We start from the raw sequence: 12882 nt of genomic DNA, 5'->3' as shown, positions 1-12882 counted from the left end.
GATGATAGAATAGTGAAGGTGCTAGAAATTGCTAAGGCTGTGGACATCGCAAATGACCATATACATAATATTTTACATGAACATTTACATATGAGAAAACTATCTGCAAGATTGGGGCCGCATGTGCTCACCCTGGATCAACGCATCAATGTGTGAACTGTTGCAAGGACAGCTCGAAGCTGTTTCAACGGAATCCAGAGGAATTTTTGCATTGTTTCGTAACAGTGGACGAAACATGGATTCATCACTACCAGCCTGAGATCAAGGAACAGTCAAAATAATGAATTGCAAGCGGTGAATCTGCACTAAAGAAAGTGAAAACCGTTCCTTCAGCAGGAAAAGTTATGGCCACCATCTTCTGGGATGCTTGTGGCATAATCTTCATAGACTTCTTGGAAAAGGGCAAAACAATTACAAGAGTGTATTATGAGTCTTTGCTGGATTTAAATAATGAAATAAAGGAAAAATGATCGCACTTGGTGAAAAAGAAGATTCTTTTTCACCACAACAATGCACCTGCTCACTCTTCTGCAATTGTGACCGCAAAATTGTTCGATTTACGCTACGAAGTCCTTTCACATCCCCCCCCACACACACTCTCCAGATGTTCCCTTGGACTACTATCTGTTTCCAAACATGAAAAAATGGCTAGCAGGAAAGAGATTTTCAAATGATGAGGTGATTGCCAAAACAATTGCTTATTTTGAAGAGTTGGACAAATCATACTATATGGACAGGATCAAAAAACTCAAGCATCATTGGACTAAGTGTATAGACCTCAAAGGAGACCATGTTGAAAAATAAAAAATGTTTGTCAAAAAAAATTACGTTTTCTTCATTTTTGCACGGACTTATCGAACAACCCTCGTAGGTGTCAAAAAAAATTACGTTTTCTTCATTTTTGCACGGGCTTATCAAACAACCCTCATAGGTGCCCTCAATGAGTCTTTGGACTCCTTGGAGGTGTCATGAAATAATAATAAATGCAAAGCATTATAAAATACTTACCTGTGTTTCTGGATCACCAAATCTGCAGTTAAATTCCAGTACTTTAGGCCCATCTTCTGTTAACATGAGGCCAGCATACAGAACACCTAATAAGATATGTAAATGAAAAATAATTATCCATGTATTCTGAACAAGATTCATATGACTCAACACACTTCTCGGCACTTACTGTTGCAAACTTAAAGATCAAAGTAATAGTTTTTTTTTTTTTTTTTTTTTTTTTTTTTTGTAGTTTGTTATAGTGAGTTTGTATAATAATATGTGTTTTACTGAGAGATACCTTGCCATACTGAGAAATGCTACTTTTCATTAGATAATATACAATGCAACAAGATACTTTTATTTCTATTTTTTTTTCTGCTAATTGAAACCAATGCTTTATTACAAATTGTTAATTTATGAATTTAAAATAAAATAAAGTGATATATAAACAACAGGTATATGTTTATAGTTTAGTAAATCAGCAGTTTTAAATGAAGGATTCACAGGAACATTGTGATGCAAAATTATGTTAGACAGGGATGAATGCTACCTCCACTATTATTAATCAAGTATATGATCACATTATGAAAGAATATGCGATATGCATTAAACCCTGATATCAAAATTAGAAATATTCAATTCTCAGATGATAATATCATACTCCTAAGTAAATCAGGTACGTTTGGGCTAACTAAATTGAGTAATCAGTAATAACTACTGTAAAAAAAAAAAAAAAAAAAAAAAAAAAAGAATGCAATTGATGGCTGATGTCATCAATTGCATTCTTAATGGAGAACTTATTAAAGCATACAGGATAGTGCTTTCAAACCAATTTTAACTTATGGGAATAAGTTAAAATTTACTTGAAAGTACTGATTCTCAGTGCTTTCGAACCAATCCAAGAATCAGGTTAGAAAAAAAAAACAGTTGAGCAAAATCTAGAGACCATGGATAGAAGAGACAAACTAGAGTATGAGCAGATAACATCGATGGAAGAATCATATTAAAAATGAAGATATCAGAAAGGAACTTGATACTGCTGGCAGAGCTAATCTAAGGTGGTATGGTCACTTAAAATGAGAGACTAGCAAAGCATGTGTTTGTGACAGAATGGCAAGTAAAAGATCCAGAGGATGACCAACATCTAAGTGGATTGATGTAGTTAAAAGAGTTTTAGAAGACAAAATGTTAGAGATAACCATATTGAAAATCTGACAAATAACATATTAATTGGAAGAAAAAAATTATTAATAGGAAGCTAGTAATAATGCAACTTAATCATGTAGAACTATCAAGTTCAACATGACTATCTATAGTGAGAATTGACTGTATTAGGAATTTTTTGATGATGATGATGAGAAGAATGCACAAAAAATTCATTTTTTATCTGCCAGAATTAGAATTAAAAAAAGACAGTGCATAATGAAATGCAATGCAATGATCTTATCCATCAACATTTATAAATAATCATGTTAGATATGGGACTCAAGGACATCACTGCAACCAAAGTAATCATCCTGATTATAGAGTGTTTCACTCGCAGGAGGCCCCAAATTATTATTTATTACAGACATAATATACAACATAGGCAAACATAATTGATTGTGATAATACATACCATGAGAGATGTCTAACATATCATATCACATCACAACAAATGCTGGAAGTGGCTGCTTCCTTCTTGCAGACACCTGGCAACCAGGTGTTCCATGTTTGCAAATGTCTCAATTAGCTGAGCATGGCTGATGTCATCAATTGCAGTGGTGATGTTTGCCTTAAGTTGCTGGAGTATGTGTGTGGCTTATTTGCATAGACCTTTCCCTTCAACATGCCTCCACAAGAAGTCTGGGGGACTGAGATCTGGAGACCTCAGTAGCCACCTTGTAAATCAATGTCGTCCAATTGATTCACAAATATATTGATAATTTCATACTACACATCTACATTCATCGTTGTTTCAAAGAATATTGGCCCTATGATGCACATGCACTACATGGTGCACTGCACTCCAATCTTGAGGTCATGCAGTGGATTCTCTTCAGCCCACAAGCACATATTTTGCGAATTGACATACCCAGACAGGTGGAACCACACTTCATCTGAGAAAAATGTTATGTCCAGGATGTCATCATTTTTAGCCACGAAAGTCTGAAATCAGTTACAGTATGGCAGTTTTTTTTGCAAAATCGGAGCCTGCAGTTCCTGCACCATGGACACTCGATACGAGCAAATCCTCTTTCTTTCTTTTTTTTTTTTTTTTGCTATGGCAAGTTGAAGGTGACAAGCCAATTTCTTGGGACTGTTGCCATAAGGACTTGCTTGATGAGTTAACCTGTTAAACATCGTACACTGTTTCCTTGGTCATTGTGGGACAACCACCTCTGTGGACATTCATTATGCCTGTTGTCTCCAGTTTTTTTCACCATCTTCTGTATCACACTTTTCGATGGCAATGTAACATTAAACTGTTTTCAGAAATTTGACGTAACCTTGAATGAACACGTAGTCCAATATGATTTGACCAAGAACGCTTTCTGTGTTCTTAGTCATGTACACTCAATCATGTACATGTTCACTGGACCGAAAATGGCCATGAACTGAGCTTATCAGGGTGTGGGGAACTCAACATCGAAAGTTGGAGACAATTCCTATGGCAGCTGCAATGCAGCGGCACACAAGCAAGACATGCCAGATCCATGTTGCATTTAAACATGTCTCTGTCCATGTCAGTACTTCCATAGTTGCAACCGTCTTGTTTGTATGTTATGTCTTTAATAAACAATAAGTCAGGGCCTCCTAAATGTGAAACATCCAGTACCTCGTTCAAGCGAAAAGTATGCTAGAACAGATAGGCTGCTAGAAAGTAACATGCTGGATCACTAGATATGTAAGTATAGATGCAGTGACAGAAATGTTAACAAATTGTCTAGAGAGTGGCAGAATTGTAGATGCAAGATCAAATGAGCTATCTTCATGGCACAGAAGGCACACAGACATAATTTTATTTATTAATTTAATGTATAACTCTCCTTACAAATAGTGTGCATCTGGTTTAGTTGCATAAACAAACAAACAGAAATGAAAAATACTGACATTTTCAATTCAATTAACAATAATCTCATAGTACTATATTAAACCTATAAACTGAAAAAACTACTTTGTGTAAACTACGAACAATTTGTTAAGCATATTTTCCATATAAGGGAAGAAGATATTTAAATTCAGAAAAGTGCTCATAAAACTTTTTAAATTTAATTATTTATTATAATATTTCATTATGTTTTACTACTGTCTGCATAACACAAAACCTAAGATGCCTTTATATTAAGGGCATAACAAGTCTTACTAGCACAACCACTGTGCTAGTGGAATCATCAAATCAGAATATGCCAAATTCACTATTCAAGATACTAGTAGAATCAGGTAGTTCTAATTCTGAATATTTTTTTTTTTATTATTATCATCGCACTGATATCACTGCTATGATAACACAATGCATTACATATGGTTTGCCAAACAACTGATGGATGAAAACAAAAGGGAAATGGAAATTTTCATCAAAACATTCATGAATAAATTTGGCATATGGCTGTCTATGCAAAAAAATTTTGCTCACTGTGTCAGTTCAGTCATTCTAGGCAGTCTTATTTGTTCATTGCAATTTAACAGACTACAGCAGAAACAAATGAGAAACTAAACAGATTCAAATAAATATTTGTGGTCTCTGCCGTTTGACATTACGAGACACTGTTCAAATTATATACTTTCCATAGTATGAAGAGTATGTAATTTGAAGGAGATTTGTGAATGTAACATGCCAGGATAAATAAATATATATAACCATAGTGAGAGAATGCAAACTAGTTTTACTTAACTAAAAAAAATTAATATGAATATTTCACTCCTGTTCTCAGAGAGCTTAATCAGTGGAGGCTAACAACTAATTTTAAATGCCACAAAAATTTTTATTTATTTATTTATGCTTATGGCTACATGAAACTGGTAAGTGAAAAGTACAATCACAATTTCCAGAAACAAATGATGAAAATCTTAACATAAAAAAAGTTCATTACATAAAAGGCACAACATGCTTTCTAAGTCTTTCTTTTTTTTAAAAAAAATAAAGCAAAAGTAACTTGTCATAATCAAGCCAGGGACAATTATTGTCCTGCTGCAACAAGTATGACAAGGCTGCCGAGGTTTAAGTAGAGAGCAGTTGTGTCTTGTGTGAGAAAATTTGATCCATTAGAGGAGGCCCATTTCGCATTGTATCATCGTCATCTTCTACCATGAGGCGATCCATTCCTGCAGCTTTTTGCTATTCTTGGTAAGTTTTAAGGCTAATTGTACCTCTTCCCGAATATTGGGTGTATGAGTTCAGGAAGCTCGAGTTCAGTCTTCAGGATTTGTCTGATGGAAGCTTGTACAGCAATTTTCCTGGTAGAGCTGGGATGAATCTTGGAGGTTTTCAATAAATGGTTAGCCATTTGATCAGGAGTTATCTCTGTTGTTTTGTGTGTCGTTGGCTTTGCTCCACCTACTTTTCTCAGAAGTGATCAGCTTCTCTGACTAGATGTGAGGAAATCAAGTTCATTGATGGGTGAGATCCATCTTGCCGCAAGAATGAAAATGCATAACAGATTCACAAGCATAGAATTAACTCGTATAAAACCAATTACAATTCCAAGTCTATGCAAATGATGGGTAGAAGTCAAATGAAAAAAATTAATATATCTATTTCCATATGCCAAAAAATAAGACAATTTAAGACAATTTTCCAAAATTTTTGATAAACGAATACAATTATTTTCATTAAACTCAGGAATGAAAAACCTCACAGCTTTCTTTCTTAATCAAATTTTTATGACTTCATCCATGTAAAAACTTGGGTGTTCTTCCAGTGAATAATCTTGTAAATCTTGAATAATCTAATAAAGACACATAAGAAACCTGTAATATTGGTTACTAAAGAAAAAGTCATAGAGCTTCATTTCAGTGATGTAAATTATTACTACTATAATTATTATTATATGACACCTCCAGGGAGTCTGAAGACTCATCGAGGGAGGACACCTACTCTACATCTCTCTGTCTCCACCACTCAATCCACCAACTAACCAATACCATCTACCGCCCACCACTGCTGGCATTTCCACAGATAATCGCAAACATCCATGCCCATGGAGGGATTGGAACCCACAGCCTTTTGACTGGAGAGTGGATACGCTAACCACTCGGCCAACCAGGCCAGCCTAATAATTACAGAGAAAAAAGTAGATATGAAAAATCCAATATTATTTCAAAGCTGATTGTTTGTAGAAACTACAAAAGTTGCATAAATTTGACATGAGAGCTTATGAGAATACAACCCTTGATATCAGAGTTGCCTTAGCTTGCACTACTTAAAAGAAAACAACTGCTGCCCAAGGTTCCGTCCATATGTTCATCTTTTATTAGTGCATTTTATCAAGATTTCACTGACCTGATAGCTGTTTCAAATTGGTTGGTTCTCTTCAGAGACTACTATATAAGTAAAGGTCTTCTCCAAAAATTAGCTGATTCCCCAGATCCCTTTAATTCAACAAGTGACCCAAAGGATCTAATTCACTACTCAGTGACAGGCTCACACCTACCACAGAGCAGAATCCTCCATATTCCAAGGAAAAAGCATTCACCAAAGCAGCCCTGAAAAAAGCCAACCTAGAAAATACCAATCCTCGGAAGCTCAACAACTCTCCTAAGGCAGAAACCTTAAGAGAGCAAAAACTCTCATTCAGTACTAAAGAAATGCAATGTCAGAGAAATGTATTTTTGTAAGTGAACTCTCTAATAAGGTCAGTGCATAAAAATAATTACTAAAGTGCCACACAGCTTCATTTCAGCGATGTTGGATTTGTAATAACCACCAAAAAGTGGATATTACAAATCCCACATTTCAAAGCCGACTTTTACACTATTTTAAGGTATTCAAGTTATTTTTTAAGGTAGTATTTCTTTCTCATACAATCTAAATCATGTGTCATGTTGCTTCCCTAGATGTCGCTCCCTCTTCAGCTCTTGTCTGAATTCACCTTTAATTGATTTTTCCATCCTCTTCTCTCCATATATCATTGTTTTATCAATGTTCATTATCAGCCCACGGTTTACTATTTTTTATATCAACCAAAAACCATGCTCTACAGACCAAACAAAATTTTTCAATTTTTCAAGCCCCTTCAGGCCTCTAGTAAATGGGACTATGGTTACACATCAGTTAATGAAATTCATCTTTCACCTAAACAAATTCACAAACATTCATGTCTGCAGAGAAATTCAAACACAAAGCCTGTTGGTTTTAGAGAACAGGTATGCTATCCACTCAGTCAACCAGGATAGAGATAATGCCAATCTGCAATTTTAAGATTTTAAAATTTTTAATTTAAAAAAAAATTCAAGAAAAACGTTCAAATAAATATCTCTACTTGCCAACATAAGTGATTCCTTCTGCTTTCATTGCATCAACAGTTTTCTGAAGAATATCTTGAGAAATTTCTTTCAGCACAGCAGATGACACCTATTAATAAATACAGAGAAAGTAAGTCACACATAATAGTATATATAGATCAATAATGAACACAGTTACATAAGAAAACTTTTAGTTTCTAATACAAACCTGAGGGCAAGGACAATATGCTCCCATTCCACCTGTGTTAGGTCCTTTGTCAGCATCCAATAGTCTCTTATGATCTTGTGCTGCTGGCATGACAGATATTTTTTTTCCATCAGTAAAACAAAGAACCTGAATCACAAATGTATTAAAATTTTAAATTGCTTTTAAAAAATGTAAGGTATTTTTAACTGTTTTCCATTAAAGAACTTAAGATTAGTTATGTTACAAGTAAAGAATCATGGAACAGCATTATCAGTACCTACTGATTCCAATACTATCTCTATTTCCAATATAATCCTAAATCAGTTAAGGTTTTTGTTATTTTCTCTGCTATACTTCAGTAATTTATCAGACAATAAATATATAGTTTTTGTTATAATTTATAATTTTATAATATTTATATATTTTATTTATGATTAATACATTTAATTATTTATTATGAAACAAAGTAATGCTCCCTATAATGAGCTCACAAAAAACTCAAAGAAACAGTTTGTTATAGCATAAGGTTGATTATAGTGAACTGCAGTGAAAGTATTTCTCCCTTCCTGTCTTAGTGCTTTGGAATAAGTAGGCCTCTCAAGAACTTGCTTGTCTCTCCCACAACCACACACTGATTGTTTAATTGGATCTATGTGCTTTGGCAGTTATGTAACTATTGGCACTAAGATCTGATTATGAATTTGCATAATGATTTAACTGGTGATAAGTTCAGTATGAGAGAGGGCATGAAAGGGTTGTTGGAAGAGACAAGAGTGAAGAGTGAGAAAGTGAAAATCGTCAATATTTTACCTCGCTATGATAAAAATGAATTAAGAAGGGCTGTTCAATGAGTAGGCTATGTAGAAGGAATGGATGTGAGTTTTTGGATGTGTGGAGTGAGTTTGAGAGAAGATTGGATTTGTATAAAAGGGATGGCCTACACCTGAATGCATTTGGTATCAGGAGTCTAGAAAAACTAATAACTGGTATGAGACCTAACACAGAGAGTCAGGAAAACTAAATTATAAAGGGAAGAATGGTGTAAATGTGAGTGTAAGATTGCGACAATGTCATATAACTGTGTTAATGACTGCAATGGGCCTTGTCATGGAAATGTTGACGAGGAGAGAATGATTTTGGGTTTGTGTTCGTCCAGTTTGGACCTATCAAATGTGTGCAAAGATGTATACATGTGTAAGGCATCAGAGAAAAATAGAGATCTACAAGTTGTCCAACTGTGTCAGGCAGACTGCAGACAAGACAAATACAAAAGAACAAAACAAGTAGATTATTATGTCTGTACACGAATGCCAGGAGTATCAGAAACAAAGGGATTGAGTTTGTTGCCTTAGTCAATATGTTGTGACCTCAGATTGTAGGTATTAGTGAGACCTGGCTATCAGAATCAGATGTCAAGGGTACAGTATTTTTAGGAAGGATAGCTAGGAAGACCAGATGGAAGAAGAGCAAATGGGATTTAGAAATAACAGAAGCACAACAGATGCAATTTTCACATTAAACAGATTAGCAGGTCTTATGAGAGACAAAAATAAAAAACTCTACTGCTGTTTTATCAACTTCAAACAAGCTTTTGACTCAATAAACAGAAGCAAACTCATTAAAATTCAAGAAAATAGAGGGTTCAACAAATACCTATTAAATTGTATCAAGAATTATTATTCAGAAACACAAGCAATAGTGAATTACAAAAACATAGAAACAGATCAAATAGTAATTAAAAAAGGAGTTATGCAAGGCAGTCCATTGTCACCATATTCAACCTGTACCTAAAAGAAGTAGTATACAAAGTACTACAGATGTGTGAAGGCATAACTGTAAATGGAAGAAATATAACACATTTAAAGTATGCTGATGACATAGTTATCACTACAGACAGCCAAGAAAAATTAGAAAATATCCTGACCAAGTTGCATCAAACAAGTAACAAATATGATATGAAAATCAATTTTAGTAAAACAAAACTAATGTAATAGGAAGAAAAAGTGAAGCGATCCAAATGAAAATAGGAAACAATAATATAGAACAAGTAAAGCAGTTCAATTACCTAGGACCAATGACCACTGACAATCTAGACTATTTTGAAACCATCAACTCAGAATCAATAATGGATGGATAACAATGGGCAGACTACAAAAAATATGGAACAATAAAATATTAAGCAAAGAACTCAAAGACAGTACTCTATGGCTCAGAATGCTCAATCTTAAGGAAAAAAGAAACAGATAAACTCAATGCCTTTGAAATGAAATGCCTAAGAAAAATCAATAGAACAAGCTGGACAAAAAGAAAAACAAACGAAGAAGTCAGAGAAGAACTTAACTTTAAAGACACAATAATTACAGCACTAAAAAAGAGTCAACTAAGCTGGTTTGGAGATGTTTCTAGAATAAACCCAGAAAGACTACCAAGCATATTATTAAATGGTAGAATTGAAGGAGAGCCCAACATAGGAAAACCAAGAAAGAAATGGATTGACAACATTAAAGAAAGCACCCACTTAAACTCCATAATAGAACTTCATAAAAAGACAGCAAATAGAAAGAAATGTCAAAAATTCATCTTTGAAGAGCTCAACCTGCAATGAGCAGAAGAGAAGAAAAAGAAGAGAGGATAGGAGAGGAGGAGGGGGGGGTGCTGCTAATGATATCGGATGACTTCAATTCAGTTAGATTTGAGACCTATGATTGTAGTACAACTACTAACAATATTTCATGTGGCAGTGAATTTAAAGCCATATGGCGTGAGGTGGAATCTAACATGATCAATTGCATAGTGAGGTGTTGTTACAGACCTGGTGTTACAATCGGTTGCTAGTGATGAAGAAATGCATCACCAAATAGAAAAGAAGGGCACGAAAAGAGTAATCATAATAGAAGACTTTAATTAACCAAATATTGATTGGGTAGCAGTAGAATCTCATGAGAAGAATGAAAATGAATTTATTGAGCTATTGAGGATCAACTTCCTCAAACAGCATGTGACAGAAGGAACTCGAGGAAAAAGAGCATTAGATTTGATTATAATGTCAGAAGGCGTTTCAGTTAAAGACAATTATTCTGACTCTGGTTGGTGACAGTGACCATGCGGTACTCACCTGGGAGGTGACTAAGTTTATGAATGTTCCATTCAGAAGAGGTTACACGCTGAACTATAAAGCAGGAAATAATGACTAAATGACTGAGGCGTATACTGAGTTCAGCAGAATGGTATCGATTGCTGGATGGAAAGAATACCAACAGTGCATGGGAAACATTTAAACAACACTTGAATGATGCAATATCAGAATGTGTCCCGAGAGTTCGAAGAATAAATAGAGTAGGAGTCAATGGATGTGTAATCTTATTAAGCAAGAGATTCATAAGAAAAGGATGATTTGGAAGGAATACCGTGTGCATAAGGATGATGTCTGTTATAAACGTTAAAAGGCAGGATAGAATAGTCACAACTGTTGTACGGAAAGCAAAGTCTGAGTATGAAAAGAAACTGGCTCTGCATGCTAAAGACAACCCACAAGAATTCTATCAATATGATGCAAGTAAAAGAAAGAAAGAATGAATATGAAAGAATAACTCTTCTAAATTGAAATGTTGTGAGGGTTACAGATGCAGAAGAGGTCGTTAAGTTAATGAATGCCCATTTTGTTAAAAGCTATCAACCTGGGGTACGCAACATTGAATTAACTGTTCCACTTCACTACATGAAGAAATGGAGATGTATGAGAACGAGTTATTAATGCTGTTGCACAAAATGAATAAGAATTCGGCAATAGGAACTGGTGGGATATCAGCATGGGTACTAAAAGATTGTTCAGCTGAACTGGCTATTCCTTTAACTAGGCTATATATTTGAAGTCTTAGAACACAGAAGATCATATAGGAGTGAAAAGAATGTATGGTAATCTCATTGCATAAGTGTGGCGCAAAGACCAATGTATCTAACTATTGACCAATCAGTATCTAAGGAGTGGTGGTGAAGATTTTGCAAAAGTTGTTTAGGACTCGCATTCAGAAATGGGTTGACAGTGAATCTCTACTTCGCAATGAACAACATGGGTTTACTAAGGGAAAGTCATTATGGAGCAAGTTTTAGCAACTTTCACCCATTCTATAACAATGTTACCATTGAACTAGACAAGGGGAATGGCTACACCATAATACTCGGGGATTTTGCTAAGGCTTTTGACAGAATACAGTATGGCAGACTGTTGCATAAATTGGAGATATTGGTTTGGATTATAGAATATTAGCATGGATAAGAGGATGGCTCACTGACAGTTATCAAAAAGTGGTATACGGCGGGATGTGAGTCTACAAGATTTAAAGTCCTCGTCAACATCAGCCTACATCTCATTCTACAATAACTTTGTCAAATAGGAAGCAGAGGAAGAGGGCCTATGCAGTTATGCAGGCCCTCCCTCCATAAAAAGAATAGAGAGCAATGTGCCAAATCCATCCTTGACGGTGCTTCCCTTCCACCTCTAGCAGACTTACATGATGATTTTGTCAAATTCTGGAGTACAGTCTTTTCTGCTCCACTCCACACTTCCCTGATCATGATGACCAACCTACGATATTGAGATCCATTCCTGCCCTTCAAATATACCAGCCTGTCTCAATCCAGGAGATTAAAGCAGCTCTTCCATCCAATTTCTCTGCCTCTGGACCTGATGGCTTTCCTGCGTCTAGGCTTCAGAAAGTGCCGTTGAAGATTCTTCAAGACTTAGTGGACATTCTCCTTTCCAGTAAAGTAATACCACCATACTTACGTGCTTCAAGAACTATCTTCATTCCGAAGAAAGAAACTTCAAGTTGTGCATCAGACTTTAGACCTATTACCATCTCCCCTGTGTTACTTAGACTCTATCATAAAATATTAGTTAAACGACTTCAGCAACATATACAGCATGATTATAGACAGAGAGTTTTTGTTCCTTTGGACGGCTGTGCCGAGAATATATATCTTCTTTCTTCTCTTCTTTCTGATTCCCGATGCCACCTTAAGCGTCTATATATGGTGTCACTGGACCTCCAAAAGGCCTTTGATAGCATCTCCCTTCCTGCTCTCCTTCAAGCGCTGTCTACTGCTGGATGTCCAGAACCTTTTATTTCCTATGTTATGGAGCTATACTTGGGTAGCTCCATCACTATCACTACAGGGTTCTGTGCAACTTCTATTCCTACAGTGCAGGGTGGTCGCCAGGGTGATCCTCTATCTCCCCTTTTCTTATGAAGAAACCGCAT

General features: G+C 35.4%; 1 protein-coding gene across 2 annotated transcripts in view; it reads right to left on the bottom strand.

Annotated features, from left to right (window-relative positions):
* The window catches only part of Gart (trifunctional purine biosynthetic protein adenosine-3 Gart), a 270858-nt gene that overhangs the window by 156869 nt on the left and 101107 nt on the right, over positions 1-12882 (bottom strand). For both annotated transcript variants that reach the window (XM_090408017.1, XM_090408026.1), the window contains exons 7-9: positions 7643-7768; positions 7456-7543; positions 1009-1094 (exon numbers count right to left, since the gene is read on the bottom strand). In XM_090408017.1, the coding sequence (XP_090264143.1) occupies positions 1009-1094; positions 7456-7543; positions 7643-7768 (300 nt within the window). The remainder of the gene's footprint in view (positions 1-1008; positions 1095-7455; positions 7544-7642; positions 7769-12882) is intronic.

This window comes from Typopeltis vanoorti, chromosome 2 (genome assembly GCF_054136105.1).
Source record: "Typopeltis vanoorti isolate ZY-2024b chromosome 2, IOZ_Tvanoo_1.0, whole genome shotgun sequence".
Lineage (NCBI taxonomy): Eukaryota > Metazoa > Arthropoda > Arachnida > Uropygi > Thelyphonidae > Typopeltis > Typopeltis vanoorti.
The sequence above is the reverse complement of the archived record's forward strand: the minus strand, read 5'-3'. Positions and strand labels throughout refer to the sequence as shown.